General features: G+C 37.6%; 1 protein-coding gene across 1 annotated transcript in view; it reads left to right on the top strand.

Moving 5' to 3' along the window:
• Window positions 1-17,272, top strand: part of MEI4 (meiotic double-stranded break formation protein 4) — a 181,226-nt gene that overhangs the window by 30,909 nt on the left and 133,045 nt on the right. Inside the window, exon 2 of the mRNA XM_010334154.2 lies at window positions 6,806-7,341. Coding sequence (XP_010332456.2) covers window positions 6,806-7,341 — 536 coding nt within the window. The remainder of the gene's footprint in view (window positions 1-6,805; window positions 7,342-17,272) is intronic.

The raw sequence follows: 17,272 nt of genomic DNA, 5'->3' as shown, positions 1-17,272 counted from the left end.
ATGAAACTCCGTCTCAAAAACAACGACAACGACGACAACAACAACAATAACAACAACAACAACAACAACAAAACGTTTTCAGTCTCTGCCTGTTACCCAGTTCCAAAGTTGCTTCCAGATTTTCAGGTTATCTTTATAGCGGTGCCCCACTCTCTGCAGTACCAATTTCCTGTGTTCGTTTTCACACTGCTATAAAGAACTTACTAAGACTGGGTAATTTACAAAGAAAAGAGGTTCAGTTTACTCAACATTTCCACATGGCTGGGTAGGCCTCAGGGAACCCACAATCATGGTGGAAGGGGAAGCAGGCATGTGTTACATGCAGCAGGTGAGAGAGAGAGAGAGAAAGAAGGGGAAAGAGGCCCATGTAAAATCATCAGATCTTGTCAGAACTCATTCACTATCATGAAAACAACATGGGGGTAATCACCCCAATGATCCAATCACCTCCCACCAGGTATCTACCTTGACATCTGGGAATTACAGCTTGAGATAATATTTAAGTGCGGACACAGAACCAAAGCATATCAATGGGTATAACTTTGTGGGTAAGGTAGGGAATGTAGAAATAAGTAAGAAAAGGGATCAAGAATTCATGTGACTGGGCACAGTAGGTGGCACCTGTAATTTCAGTGACTCGGGAGGCTGACGTGGAAGGATCCCTTTAGGGCAAGAATCTGGATTTGAGACAAGTCTGGGCAACAAATGAGACAACGTGTTCTAAAAAAACAAAAACAAACTGCTGACGTGAATGTGAATAATTTTGAGAGGCAGCCCAAAATATACAGATTTACTGTTGATCTTGGTGTGGGTATTTCTAGGGCATGATGTGTGACAGGTGGGTCCCATCTCTATTTTGTTGAGTATACTTGACATCCACTCTAAAATGGTAAATGGGATCAAAGTGAACCTTAAAAATGGAAAGAAAATGGAAGGGTTAAGCGTTCAGCAAAATGAAATAGAGTCTATAGGATCCAGTGTGTAAGAGGGACTTAGAATATCATAGATGGACTCTGTAGGTTTTGTTTATCATAACTTTTTTTTTCTAAGACAAAGTCTTGCTCTGTTGCCCAGGCTGGAGTGCAGTGGTGTGATAACAGTTCACTGCAACCTCCACCTACCATGTTCAAGCAATTTGCCTGCCTCAGCCTCTCAAGTTGCTGGAATTACAGGTGCATGCCACAACACCTGGCTAATTTTTGTATTTTTAGTAGACACGGGGTTTCACTGTGTTGGCCAGGCTGGTCTTGAACTCCTGACCTCGTGATCTGCTCGCTTTGGCCTCCCAAAGTGCTGGGCATTTATTATAACTTTTAATTGATATCTTATTTCATGTACTTTTGTTTCTGATTGCATACTTTAGCATTATTTAGATTTCTGACATCCATAATTATGTAATAACAGAAATTAGGAAACACTTAATGTGTGTCAAACTGTGCTGGAGTGGGCTGTGCATGCGTGTGTGTGTGTGTGTGTGTGTGTGTGTGTGTGTGTGTATTTTACCTCTATTAAATCTAATGACAAATAGGTCATTTGCAATAAATTGGAGAGCCATTACCCCAAGTTCATCTGCCCAGTGAGAAATGAAGAGAGAAACCTTATTTGACTTTGGCTTTACCTTAGTCTTTCCTGGAAAAATAGGAATTACAGAAAGTTGCACCAGCATGACTTCATTATCATTTCTCTCCCTTGGGTAAGATGCTTAGTTAGCGATGCTTTGAGGTCTAACTCAGTCATACAAGCAAATGAATAAAATCTGATTGTATTTATGAAAGACCCGTTTAAAGGGACAGGGATATATTATGAGTCTGTGTCCATGTTGTATATTACTCAAGCAAGGTTTATGACTATTACCAGATATTGTAACTCATTAATACTATATTGAAAATGTTTAATTTTTTCTAAGAAAGCTTTTTTTTTCTATTTTTGTTGTTTCTCTTCTAAGGAGATGTACTATAGTCACAGCTGTCCACTATTATTCACCTTATTAAGGGCATGAATGGTTTCCAGTATCGTTGGAATTAGTTTCCAGTGTAAATGCTATTTGTAGTCACCAGAGTTTTCATCATTGAGGACAGATAGGAGCAGAATTAAATTGGTCATGAGTTACAAAAGTTATTAATAGTATATGCTAAGAAAAATCTTATTATTGGCTTTTTGTTAGCTGATTTTAAAGAATTATTGCAATAGCCGTATTCTTTTGGTTTGGTTTCTCTCTCTCTCTCTCTCTCGTTTCCTCTATCCCCACCCTTCTCCTTCTGTCTCTTTCTATGTCTGTCCCTCTATCTCAGCTTTCTAGGCTATCTATATAATTGTTGTGGTTTGGTGTAATTTTCCAAGGAGTTGATCCTGGTTTGTTATAAATATTAAAGATGAGAGAAGACCTGTCATATCCCGCAGCAAGTTGCAGCTCTAAGTGTTTCCCCTGATGAGGTGTCTGCTACAGATGATTCTGTTGTTCAGTGAAAGGATCATAAGGATGACAAGAGACAGAGCCTCTGGTCTTAAGGAACTCATAAACAAGTGGATAACATGTAGAAATTGATAAACACCATAATGGAAACGTACAGAAGCTGGAATGGAAGCACACAGGCTTCTTTGCTTTTGTTGTAAGGTGATTGGACTTGGAATGTAATGATTTCACTTGTTTACTGTGTGGCTCTTCTCAGTTCTCTTAAGTTGAGCTTTCATTTCCTAATTCGCAAAAGAGAGATAATAATAACCTATCTTTCAGGGTTTTTGTGAATATCAGTTGAATAATTTGATGGAACTAGTTTGTATAACAAAATATGAACATAAAATTCTTTTTTTCAATTTGATATTTGGACTTTAACACTGGGAGCCATATTGTATAAAATCCCAGCATAGTCCTCTGTGGTGGTATTAAAGCATTCCTTTAGAGCACTCAAAGGAGATTCTTCTTTGTTTTTCCATATTAGCATTTCTAACATTTGCTCTGATGACATTTTTCTGATGGTGTAGAAATAAAGTAGCCAATAAGAATGGTGGTGAATTTTGTGTAATACTGTCCCCATAGCGTACATTGGTAGAAGTACTCCTCAAATTTATACTTGTCCTGCCTGAAGGTGATGAGATGGAGTAGATGTGGCTTGCCAAAAGGCATGGCAGTGAGGAGTAAAGAGAAAAACTAACAATCACCTTTTTGCTTCCTAATTTATCCACTGAAGTATACATTTTGTGAGTTTTTCTTGAATCATTACACACGAAGTTAAGCTTACCTTTATGGAAATTTGAATAAGTTAATGCAATTGTTCTTTTCTTTTTTTGAATCATTTTAACTTCCATGAAAGAAAAATATAATTTTCTTGATTACTGTAGCCTATATTTCCCTTTATTTGTGTGAAGAATGAAGTTGATGTCTTGAGAAGTGATTTTCAGTGTCTGTTCACTTAAAATGATCAGTCTATCATTTTAAGCCCATCGTAGGGCTCCACCACGCCGTCTGACACCCTGGGTGAGGGCAGGATGCTGAATGTGTTTATGATCCTGTCTGGGTACTCCTCCCGAATTATGTCCATGAGAAGGCGACCCGTCCCAGACCCAGTCCCCCCACCCAGGGAGTGGATCAGCTGGAAACCCTGCAGGCAATCACAGCTCTCAGCTTGTTTTCTCACAACATCCATCACCGACTCCATCGGTTCCACGCCTTCTGTGTAGTACCCCTTGGCCCAGTTGTTTGAGGCCCCATGCTGACTTGTAAGGTCGTAGTCAGTCGCTTGATGGCCAGGTATGTGGTCATCAGTGGTCGCCACAAGGCAAAAAGCACCATTCACACGGCAGGTGGAGCGAATGAGACCCTCTCCCCTAAAGTCACAGGACAGCAGCCTTGCCTGTTAGAACCTAGATCAGGAGCCAAACCTGAGACGGCCTAACAACAGACTCGCTGCAGGTGGCTCCTGCCCGGTCCCAGAAAAGGCCATAGTCACTGTCCCACCTCAGCTCCCTGCAGGGAGATTGCATCAGCAGCTCCTCACCTTGAGGCTGTCTTAGTATAGAAATGATAGATCATTGTGGTTACTACTACTTTTTGAACTTTATGCATTATCATTCTTGTAAGTGTGGCATATAGAAGTTGTAGTGATAATTAGCAAGCACTTATCTGTACATTTTTAATGGTTGTGTTAGATTCTTGTTAAATGAAGGAACTCTAAGTTAAAGCTCAATCCTCCAATTCTACCTCATCAGCTTCTGATTTTTCTGAAGGACCAGAGCAACAAATCAGATAGATTTATGAATATTTGGTGGATAATGTAGAAGGTGTCACATTTACCATTATTCTTGTGCACTGTTCAGCTACTGTCCCCCTTTTTCAAACTTTAAGAAAATATGACTGTCGGGTGAAATCTCCATTAACTTCCTACATGCCAGTAATAGTTCTGTACAGTCCTAAACTTTCTTATCCTCTTTCCTTCAGCCTTAGATAAAAATGTTTACTTTGGCTTTACAGATCCCAGCCCGTCTACTGGGGTCCTTGACTCAGTCTTTTACCTTCTCCAGGGCCATGTCTCACCTGCCATTCTTTTCTCTCATTATCTCCAACCTTTGCTTATCCACTTTTTAAAGTATATTTTCTTGTTTCACTCAATTTGTCATGTTACATTTGTCTGCAGTTGCTATCCATTTTATGCTTTCCTGATCTAAGTTCTCAGAAGTGTTTTTTGCTTACTTTCTCTGCTGACTTCCAGTCTTCACTGACTTTCTTCTCATTTACTCTTCAGTCTATTGCAATAAGTTCTCTGCCTGCCACCCTGTCCAGTTGACCAAAACTGCTCTGGATAAAGCTGCTTTGGATGAGGTAACTGGTGTTTTTTTTGGTTTGTTTTAATTAGCAATTCCAACAGATGTTTTTTCAACTCATTGTTTTGATGGACTTTTTTGCTTCATATATTTAGTTCTTCCCGAAACTATTTCCTTGACTTGTATGACACAGTTGTCTTCTCTTGTACCTTTTAAATTGTTCCTTTGTTATTTTCTTAATGACTGTTATGTCTCTATCTAGCCTTCAAATATTGATCCCACTCAGGGTCCCTTTTCTGATCCTCTTTACTCACTGCCCGTATTCTCTGTATGATTGTAACCATTTTTATAGAGTCTACCACCTACGCATGGATGACTCCTAAAATACATTTTCAGTCTAGATCTTCTACCCAGTCTTAGGCTTATGTGACCAATATCCAGAGGATCATCTGTCACTAGATTTTCTCCAGCTGCTTCAGAATTTACATGACTAAACCTGGACTTTTCATAGTCTCTCCCAAGCCAATTCTTTTATCATTTTATTATTTCAATTGGTAGCACAATAATCTACCTAGTCACCTAAGTCAGAACCATGGGATGTGTTTATTCGTACTTCCACTTCACTGCTCATATTCAGTCAGTAAGCTGGTCTCCAGATTACATGTTAATATTTTGTGTTTATTTTTCCAGTAAATCCTTTTCTTTCTCTTCCACTGCAGCTGCTTAATTCATTCCATTCTTCACCCGAGGTTGGGACTTACAGAAGTGCTTTTCAGTTAATCTCTCAATGTTTTTTTATGTTCTCCTCAAATAAGCCCTTTCTATAACCAACAGAGTGATGAAATTAAAATAAGATCATTTCATTTTTCTGCGTTACAACTTTCAGTGCCTCATTCTTGTTCTCACTGCTGACAGCCGTATTCCTCATACTTAGTTTCATGGATATGTGTGTGTGCTTTAGAATATTCAATGAGAACTTTTCAATTTGGTTTGTGCATTTTACTGGTAATCCATTTAAAAACAACCACCACTTTGTTTGTATTTATGATGGTATTTCTGTCAAAGAGTGACCTAAAGTTATTAGACTTAGCTCTAAATGCAGTGTTTTTCAGTCAAGATGAGGACATTCTAGAGGTTGTAGACATAGTTTCATGGATCTATACCACATATACACACATATGTACATACACATGTATATATATATACACACATATATGTGATATACATATACAGAGATATGTAGATATTATCTGTATTTATATTTATATATCAGATATGTGTGTATGTGCATACATTTTCCAAAGGGTTCTTATGCTATAGAAGTTGGAAATTCACTCTATACTTTACAGGATTAATTGTAAGGTTCTTAGTATGTCTTATATTATCCTTAATGATCTGGCCTCTACATTATTCATCTTAAGTCTCTTACCTTACACTTTCTATGGAAACGACTCAGATTACTTGTGGGTCCTCACGTACACAAATGCCATTATTTTTCCTTTTGTATTTGTGCTGTTACACTTACCCCTTAGGTGTATGGAATTCTCTTGCCTTCTCTCTTCTCCTAACTTTAGCTTTGAACTGCTACTTTATAAGTAGTTCCATCATGACCTCTTCCAGGATATACTAATCTAACAAGGTGGGCTGTTCAAGGGTCCTCCTGATTTTATAGTTCCCTAAACAAATCTCTAGTCTGGGTACACCCTACTGCTTTGTAGTTACCTATTGGATTCACTACCAGACTGTGACCTCCTTCAGGTCTTGTGGCTTTCTCCTTTGTGTCTTTTAAGCTTGGCATTATAATTGAGTGAGAGATAATAACCTGAAAATACATGAATGAATCACCTTTGCTTTCTACCCATCTCATTCTACAGTCTATACAATTTATGTTACGGTTTTTTCTTTACTCAATTTTTACACTACTGCTTGTTAAATGTTTAATGCATATTTACTTTATTTCTTATTTTAAGGTAAACATCAATGGCTGGTTTTACATGAAGAAATTTTAGTTGCATGAAGATAATCCTTCCATTCCTTTCTTTTCCAGGAAACCTGTCTTCCCAGTTGGAGGCTCACGAACCTAAGAGTTCTCAAAGTACATTAACTTTGATGGAAGATTCTGGGTGTGATCTGTCAAGTGAGCAGAGAACTGAACCTTCAAACCTGTCCCGGCACTTTGTGGAAAGCTGTACCTCTACTCACTTTCCACAGCTTCCTCTTGTGAAAAAACCTTGTACTATCCTGAAAAATCCTTTGTCTTCTCACATGCAATTCTTGCAATATCTGCTTGAACTGAAGAACTTGACAGAATCAGGTAGTCTTAAAAGAGACTTAACCTACTTTGAAAAAGACTATTCCACAGTCTCTGATTCTGTTTTTCAGTTGCTGGATGGCCTGATCACTTTTTATCATAATCCCAAACTTCCTTTTTCAAGATTTTGGACAGAAGCTGTTGGTACTTTAGCTAGCCTGATCAGTGACAATAACTTATCTAATCATATTCTTAAAAAATGTTCAAAGAAGTTGGAAGACTTTGAGAAAACCCTGCTACATACTATTTTAGGAAGCAATCATATAAATCGGGTAAGTAATAAATCCCTCTTTTATTCATAAAGATGCTAGTAATTTAAACATCCCTTTGGATAATGTCTGTTGTTGTGCTTTAGCCTTGTGGTTTAAAGAGTCCCTTACTGGGTCTTTTTTTTGCAGCTGTCTGCAGCTCTTGTTTGTCATGATGTCTCCACCTCTGGCTTCTAATTGCTACAGCATAGTTTTCTGAAAAGATGCCTTTGCTTCAATCTTGTTCTTCTCTACTTTTAATTACTTTCTCTGCTCTATTATCAGCACTCTTGGATTCTTTTTTTCTTATGTTTTCCCTGGTCCGTTTCTACTTCCTATTGTTCAAAAAGTCTCAAAACTTTTGGAAATAACCACTAAAAAACCCAAACTTCTGTGAGTGTTAAATTCCTCATGATGGATTGTCTGTATTATGTTGAATTTGCCCTTTTTCGGACATTGACTAGTAAATGTCTTGAGGTTGAAGAATATTTTTCTCTTTTTTGGTCTTTCCCTTATAAGTGGCAAATGCCCCATGGACACTCTGAAGATGTGGGTGAATTGGCTAAGGAGCACATTATATAAAACTTTATTATGTTTTTCTTCTTACTTATTTAACATAACATGTGTTAGAAAGGGATGACATGGATTAGAAAGATGTACTCAGGGATTTTTTTTTTTTTTGACAAGTGACATTGAGATAACCTGAAATTGTTTCATTGTTTGGCTCTTGAGACATGGTAGAGAGTTTCTCTTTCATATGATTTCTGCCTTCTTTGCTATCTGATCCTTTTCTGGGGAACTCCAAATGGCTTCACATTTTAATCCTCTTTAATTGACTACCAAAAATATAATAGAGAAAACCAAAATGTCTGTCTAACTTATTTGCTATATTTCACTGTAGGAAAAAGGTTATTGGACCTTGTTTGTTTGGATACATCATTGTTAAATATTTGCCTCAGTGTTATGATATAACATTTAGTGTTTTTGTACAGTGGAGCTTCATCTGAGTTTTCAAAATTTTGATAAAATTTGCACTGATAAACCAATTTGTTGCATGTACGTCTGTTCTTTCTTTCTCTATTAAGGTATGATTTGACCAATATTTTAGAAAAGTTTATGATTAAGCTTTTAGCATATGTGAAAGATAGTGAATTTTCTGTCTGGAAAATGGAAATATTTTTCTTTTTGACGTAGTCAATCAGGAATTAAATATCAGAGTTGCCATAGTTGCGTTGGGGATATAAAATCCATTTTGAAACCATCAAAATATCTTTAATATTTAATATTTCTTAAACTACTGAATTTATTTTTCCTTTCTTTTTAAAAACTAAGCAGTCTTTATGTAACTTGGAACCTTGAAGATGCTGACATTTATATTCCACATCAGTGTTACTGGATGATGCAATTATTTTTCCAGTCTAGTCTTTCCTTCATCTATGTATTGGAGGTTTTTATGACTTACACCTACACCAGAACAGCCTTGGGAATTGAAGGAGGAGAACGTGTAGAATTAACTACACATAAACTTGCGAATGAAAGTCCTCTTTACTCTTTCTTCCACCTTCCTCAAGCAGATGGAAGGGGTCTTGGAGGTATAAGCTGTGCTGCCTAGGGTTGGTGGAGGGGGTGACATGAGCACTTTCTTAGTTGCCTCAGCTGGTATCTCACTAGGTTTCATGAGCTCCAAGTTCCCTGGCTCCAAGCCCAGCACAGCACCAGGACTTGTGCAGGAATTGCAATCCTTGTGGTTGAGTTGCCTTTCATGTTTATTTAGAACCCTAGAATAATTTAGCCCATGGTGGCAGGGCTTGCCAAAACTCAGGTTCCAACTGCAACAGTTACTCCTGCAAGCAAGCCATTCATTCACTTGTTCTTCAACTGTTGACCAACTGTTCAGCAATGGCTGACACAGTGGCAAGTGACATAGGAAATATCTACTTCATCTATAGAACGATCTAGCAAGTGACATAGGAAATATATACTTCATCTATAGAATGATCTATATCATCACAAGTTTGAAATGAAAGCTCTAGTTGTCATTTCTTGTAGAATCTTCCTGGTTGTGGTATCAGGATAATCCTGACTTCATAAACTGTTTGGAAGTGGTCCCTTTTTTATTTTCAGGAAGAGTTTAATAAAGATTGGTCTTACTTCCTCTTTGAATATTTGGTAAGATTCACCTGTGTAGTCATCAGATCATTTGTTGAGAGACTTTGGATTACTGACTCAATCCCCTGATTTGTTACTGGTCTGTTGTGGCTTTTTTTTCTTCCTGATTCAGGTTAGGTAAGTTGTATGTATTTAGGAACTTATCCATTTCTTATAAGCCATCCAGATTGTTGGCATGTAGTTGTCATAACAATTCCCTTATGACCCATTTTATGTCTCAGACATCCATTATAATGTCTCCTTTTTGACTTCTGATTTTGTTTGTCTTCTTTTTCTTTTCTTACTCTAGCTAAGGGTTTTCCAGTTATTTTATCTTTTTAAAAAGCAAACTCTTAGATTTTTAAATTTTTAAACTATTTCCTTATTCACAATTTTTTGCTCTAATCTTTATTATTCTCTCTTTTTTTCTGCTTATTTTGGGCTTAGTTTATTGTTTGTAGTGAACTTTAATACCTCAATTACAATAATGGATGGAAGATCCAGACAGAAAAATCAATAAAGAGACAGCTGACTTGAACAACACTATAGAGTAAATGGGTTTAACTGACATATATAGAACTTACCACTCAGCAGCAGCAGAATACACATTCTTCTCAAGTGCATACAGAATATTCCCTAGGATAAATCAAATTTTAGGTCACAAACAAGTCTTAACCATTTTAGAAAGTCAAAGTATTTCTAGATGTTTCTGACCACAATAAAATGAGATAAGAATTCAACAACAATAAGTAAAATGGTAAAATTTACAAGAATGTAGAAACTAAACAATATAATTCTGAACAAACTTTGTGTCAAAGAATAAATCAAAGGGAAAAGCCAAGTATCTCAAAACAAAAACGAGAACAGAATTGACCAAAACCCATGGGATGCAGCAAAAATAGTAATAAGGAAACTTATAAGGATAAATGCCTACATCAAAAAATAAGAATCTTAAATGAACACATTTTTAATAATTTTTAGCACTGAAATGAATAGCTTGAATTAGAATTTTGAAACTTTTATTCATTAGCTTTGATTTTAGACAAGTTTACTAATCTCCAAGTTCTATATCTGTAAAATGTAGGTAATAAATGTGATCACTTCATAGAGCTAAATACTTAGCATAATATCTGACATCATATAAGAACTTAATAAATGTTTCTTTTTGTTACTATTCTCTTGAGGAAGTGATATCTTGTTTTCTCCACTATGCCCAAGACAATGCTGAGTTTGTTGCAGTAGCAACATGAGGTATTTTTTGAATTGAAAATAAGGTAATGAAAAGAAGTGACAACTTATATTTTGTATACTCTCACACACTTAAATGCCATCAGCTGATTTTCTAAACAGCAGCTCTTATTAACATCAAGTAACTCCATATGCATTAGGACGTTGGATATCATCTTTTTGTCTCACTATTTTCCACAGCCACAGCTTCAAATTGAGCAAGGATCTTAGTAGAGCATAGTGGATATTTTCCTTTCCGTTTTAATTATGGAAAATCCTCTGTAAATTTAACTATTTGAATATTAGGTTTTGCTTACTTTTCCCATTGGCCCCTTCCTATAGAGCTGTGCTATGTTGCATCTCTGATACAGGATTTTGAACTTGGTGATTCCCTCTTAGACTGTCTTTTTTGCTTCAATCACAGTGATTTTTGCTTAGATCATTTCAGGTGGTTTATAAATAAATCTGAAGATATGGTTCATGAAATCGGATTTTTTTTTTTTAACTAGTGTGTATTCCTTAGTTGTATCTTGAAACTTATTCATGCCATAATTTTATTGACCAGTAAAATATGTTGACTTTTTGATTTGATTCTGCTCAATTAATTTTATTAATTTCATGAATCATATCTTCAAATTTATCCATAAACTGTCCAAAATGATCTAAGCAAAAATCACTGTGATTGAAGAAGGAATGACAGTCTAGCAGGGAATCATCAAATTCAATATCCTATATCAGAGATACAACATAGCGCAGCCCTGTAGGAAGGGACCAGTGGAAAGAGTAAGTATAGCAGTATTTGTTATATGTTTCTCTGCTGCAAGTAAGGACATTGTTTAAGTAATAACAGGCTTTTCTTCCTTTGCCAATTTTCCAACAGCCTGATCCTCTGGGTTTTTTTTATTTTTTATGGTCATGGCTATTAATCAGTTACTTAACCAGTCTGCTTTGTTTGAGAATATTTCTTGGGAAATATAAAGGAAGTCTAAGGTTAAGGCTCATTTCATCCATGTGCATAGTTGTATTTTTTTTTTAAATAGGAAAAGGCAGGCAAGGCATGGTGGTTCACCCCTCTATTCCCAGTAGTTTGGGCAGCTGGGGTGGGCAGGTCACTTGAGCCTAGGAGTTTGAGACCAGCCTGGGCAACATGGCAAGACCCTGTCTCTGCAGAAAATAAAATAAAGAATAATAATAGCCAGGCATGGTCGTAGATGCCTGTAGTCCCAGCTACTCATGAGTCTGAGGTGGGAGGATTGCTTGGGCCCAGGAGGCAGAGGTTGCAGTGAGCACAGGTCACATGACAGCACTCTAAACTGGGCAACAGAGCAAGAAGCTGTCATTTAAAAAAAAAAAAGGGAAAAATCTTGGGTTAATGTTCCTGCAATTTTACTTTAATTAGATGAGCATTTACTGAAACAGTTGTATCATAAACCAAAATCTTAATACTTCTTTTGATGACTGCATCGATATATAAATCAGACGTTTCCTGAATTTTCAAAGCAGTGTTTAACTTACATTGCTCATGCAGAGGAAGGAAAAAGAGACAGAACAGAACTTTCTTCATTTTACTTTCAAAGTATACTATACATTTAAATACCTCTTACTAAAATAATTAATAGCAGTCTTCTTTCCTATAATGCTTTATAGTTTATAAAGCACTTTCACTTGGAACTTATTATCTGTTCAGATAACAACTCTGTGTCATGATTGTTATTTCTGTCTTCAGTTTATGGCTGAAAAAATTGAGGTCAGGCAGGTTACTGGACTCAGGGGAAGTAAATAACCAGTAGTAGAAGACTCAGATCTCATGTTCAGGTGTATGAATGCAAATATTTTGCTCTTGCTATTATGTCATATTTCCATCATTAATTTTTATAGTTTTCTACCTTTTTTTCCTAAGTGCAAAAGAAATAAACTGACTTTTGTTTATGGGTTAAAGAAAATAATCATTGGTAATGAAAGACCTTAGTGCCATTTCTCTAAATTTTATAAAGACAATATTTACATTGCTTTGGGTAAATTGCTGAATTATATTATGTGTAAACATGTTTATAGGGCCAGGCATGGTGGCTCAAACCTGTAATCCCAGCACTTTGGGAGGCTGAGGCAGGTAGATCACCTGAGGTCAGGAGTGCAGGACCAGCCAGGCCATCATGGCAAAACCCCATCTCTACTAAAAATACAAAAATTAGCCAGGTGTGGTGGCAGGCGCTTGTAGTCCCAGCTACCTGGGAGGCTGAGGCAGGAGAATCGCTTGAACCTGGGAGGTGGAGTTTGCAGTGAGCTAAGATTGTGCCCTTCTACTCTAGCCAGGGTCACAAGCCAGACTAGGTCTCAAAAAAAAAAAAAAAGTGTGTTTATGGACAGCAAAAGGAGAAAAAAAATCCTGTTCTGTGGTGCAGTATAGGATCACCTGTTTTTTGTTCTTTTTTTATTGGCTATAAGTAAGTTATATGGTTTTGCTTGTGTGTACATAAAACTATCAAAGGAGGCAGAGCAAGATGCCAGAATACAAGCCTCTAGCAATCACTGCACCCGCTTCGCCTGCACAGGAGCACTACAGTGAACAACTGTTAACACAAGAAAGGACCTTCATAAGAACCAGAAATCAGGTGAGCTGTAATAGTACCTGATTTTAACATCACATTAAGGAAAGAGGCATGGAAGAGGGAAGGAAAATCTGTCTTGAATTGCTTACATCATTCCTTCCCTATTCCCTGGCAGCGGCCATGTGGCACAGAAAGATGATCTGCGTGTTTGGGGGAGAAAGAATGTAACAATTGTGGGATGTTGCTTTGGAGGTTAGTGCTGTCCTGTCAGTGGGAAGCAACAGGGGGCAGAACTCAGCTTGTGCCCATAGAGGGAGCATTTCTACGAGCCCTGACTAGAGGCAAATCATCCATCCTGGCAGTTGGAACCTGAGTTTTGGCAAGTCCTGCCACCATGGGCTAAAGTGTTTTGGGGTTCTAAATAAACATGAAAGGCAACCTAGACCACAAGGACTGCAAGTCCTGCAGGAGTCCTGGTGCTATTCTGGGCTTGAAACCAGGGAGCTTGGAATATACATGGAAACTAGACCAGCTGAGGCAACCAAGGAAGTGCTTGTGTCACCCCCTCCACCAACCCTGGGCAGTTCAGCTTGTACCTCCAAGACTTCTTACAACTGCTTGAGGAAGGTGGAGGGGAGAGTAAAGAGAATTTTGTTTTGCAACTTGGATACCAGCTCATCTGTAGTAAAATAAGGCAGCAGGCAGACTTCTAAGGCCTCTGTCACAGACTCTAACTCCTGGATAACATTTCTAAACACACCATGGGGCAGAAGGGAAGTCATTGCCTTAAAGGGAAGGGGCTAGTCCTGGCAACATTTATCATTTGCTGAATAAAGAGCCCTTGGACCCTGAATAAATTGGTAGCCAGGCAGTGCTCACCACCAGCCTTTGGTGAGACCCAGAGCCATGTTGGCTTCAGGTGTGAGCCAGCACATTCCCAGATGTGATAACTTTGGGGAGAGACTACTTCTGCTTGAGAAAAGGAGACAGAATAATAAAGGGTTCTTTGCTTGTAGCCTGGGTACCAGCCTGGCCACAGTGAGGCAGAGCACCAGGAAAGCACCTGAGATCCCCAATTCCAAGACTTTGCTCCTGGATGGCATTTCTGGACTTGCCCGGGGTAGGGGAACATATTGCCCTGAAGGGAGAGACTTAGGATGGGCACCATTCACCACAAGCTGACTTATGAGCCTTTGGGCTTTGAGTGAATGTTGGTGTAGCCAGGGCACTTCTTTCTGTGTGCCCAAGATAGTGCTGGCCACGGGAGAGACTCTTCTGCTTAAGGAAATGGGGAAGAAGGGTGGGAAGGACTTGCTTTGCAGCTTGGGTGCAAGCCCAGCCACAGTAGAATAGAGCGCTAGGTAGATTTCTAAGTTTCCTGATTCCAGGCCCATGCCCCCAGGCATCATCTCTGGACCTGGCTGGGGCTAGAGGGAACTTGCCACTCTGAAGTGAAGGACACAAACCTGGCTGGATTTGCTAGCTTCTAATTGTAGATCCCTTGGGCCTTGAGTGAACATAGGTGGTAGCTAAGCAGTAGCCACCCATCTTGAGAAAGCTTTCCATGTATTCAAAGGGACTTTGGATATTATGAACAGTGGCTGCTGTGGCCCTTGGGCAAGACCCAGTGCTTTGCTGGCTCTGGATCTGACCCAGCCAGGTCCCATTGGTGGTGACCACAGGGGCGCTTGTATCAGCCTTTTTCCAGTTTCAGGCAGTTCAGCCAAGACAAAGACGTTCCATCTGGGGGAAGTTAAGACAAGAGAACAAGTGTTTCTGTCAATACAGGGGATTTTTCTGGATCTAACCAAAGACCATCTAAATGGTAACTCTGTGAATCTGTAAGAGCAACAATATTTCTGGGCTTAGGGTGCCTCCTAGTACAGATGCAGCTGCAATGACCAAATACTAGATCATAATGCCCAAAGTCCCTTTGAGTACATGGAAAGCCTTCTCAAGAAGTGTAGGTGCAAACAAGCCCAGATTGCAAAGACTACATTAAACACACTGATGACACCCACAAGCATCAAGACCATCCAGGAAAACATTACCTCACCAGACAAACTAAATAAGGCACCAGTGACCAAACCCAGAGAAACAGAGATATGTGACCTTTTAGACACAGAATTCAAAGTAACTGTTTTTAGGAAGCTCAATGAAAATCAAAGTAATACAGAGAAGGAATATAGAAATCTATCAGATAAATTTAACAGAGATTGAAATAATTTAGAAGAATCAAGCAGAAATTCTAGAGTTGAAAAATGCAGTTGACACACTGAATAATTTATTGGATATTCTTAACAGCACAATTGATCAAGCAGAATAAGGAATTAATTTGAAGACAGGATATTTGAAAACACGCAGTCAGAGGAGAAAAAAGAAAAAAGAACAAAAAAGAATGAAGCATCCCTACAGTATCTAGAAACTAGCTTCAAAAGGGCAAATCTAAGAGTTATTAGCCTTAAAGAAGAAGGAAAGAGTTCCGGGTAGAAAGTTTATTCAAAGTGATCTCCCAAACATAGAGAAAAATATCACCTTTCAAGTATAAGAAGGTTATGGAACACCAAGCAGATTTTAACCCAAAGGAGACTACCTCAAGACATTTAATAATCAAACTTCCAAAGGTCAAGGGTAAAGAAACGATGCTAAAAGCATCAAGAGAAAATAGATAAGTAACATACAAAGGACTGCCAATACCTCTGGCAGTGGACATTTCAGCAGAAAACTTACAGGCTAGAAGAGAGTGGCATGACATGTTTCAAATGCTGAAGGAAAAATCCTTTTATCCTAGAATAGTTTATCCAATGAAAATATCCTTTAAACATGGAGAAATACTTTCCCAGACAAACAAAAGCTGAGGAATTTCATCAACACCAGATCTATCCTCCAAGAAATGCAAAAGGGAGTTTTCTAATCTGAAAGAAAAGGACATTAATGAATGATAAGTAATCACCTGAAGGTACAAAACTCACTGGTAGTAATAAGTATACAGAAAACACAAAACATTATAACACTGTAACTGTGGTGTGTAAACTACTCTTATGTTAAATAGACTAAAAGATGAGCCTATCAAAAATAATAACTACAGCAACATTTCAAGACATAGTGTACCAAGATCTAAATAAACAAAAACAACAAAACATTAGAAAGCAGAGGGATGAAGTTAAAATGTAGAATATTCTTTATCAGTTTTCTCTTTGCTTTTTAGTTTGCTAGCTTATGTAATCAGTGTTGTCATTAGTTCAAAATAATGAGTTATAAGATGTCATTTGGAAGCCTCATAGTAACCTCAAATTAGAAAAACATATAACAGATACACAAAAAATAAAAGGCAAGAAATTAAAATGTAGCTGCAGAAAAAAATTACCTTCAGTTTAAAGAAGACAGGAATAAAGAAAACAAAGGAAGGCAGGATGACAAAATGACGAGAAAATGAATATCAAAATGGCAGGAGTCAGTCCTTGCTTATTAATAATATCATTGAATGTAAATGGATTAAATTATGCAATCAAAAGACAGGGGGCTGAATGGATTTTTAAAAATACATATTGCTCTATTGCCTCCAAGAAACATACTTTACCTATAAAGACACTCATAGGCTGAAAATAAAAGGCTAGTGAAAAATATCACATGCCAATGGAAACCAAAAGAGAGCAAAAGTAACTATACTTAGACAAAATAGATTTCAAAACAAAACCATAAAAATAGATTAAAAATTTATATAATGATAAAGGAGTCAGTTCAGTAAGCGGTTATAACAATTGTAAATGTATATATACTCACACTTGAATACCCAGATATATAAAGCAAATATTATTAGAGCTAAAGATAGAGATAGGCCCAATAAAATACTAGCTGGAGACTTCAACACTGGACTTTTCAGCATTGGGTAGATCATTTAGACAGAAAATTAACCAAGAAATACTGGACTTAAATGACATTATATACCAAATGGATCTAATAGATAGTTACCAAATATTATATCCAATAGCTGCAGAATACATTTAGATTGTTGAGACAAGGAAGGCCTA

This window comes from Saimiri boliviensis, chromosome 4 (genome assembly GCF_048565385.1).
Source record: "Saimiri boliviensis isolate mSaiBol1 chromosome 4, mSaiBol1.pri, whole genome shotgun sequence".
In the NCBI taxonomy this organism is placed as follows: domain Eukaryota; kingdom Metazoa; phylum Chordata; class Mammalia; order Primates; family Cebidae; genus Saimiri; species Saimiri boliviensis.
This window is presented reverse-complemented; position numbering and strand designations above follow the sequence as displayed.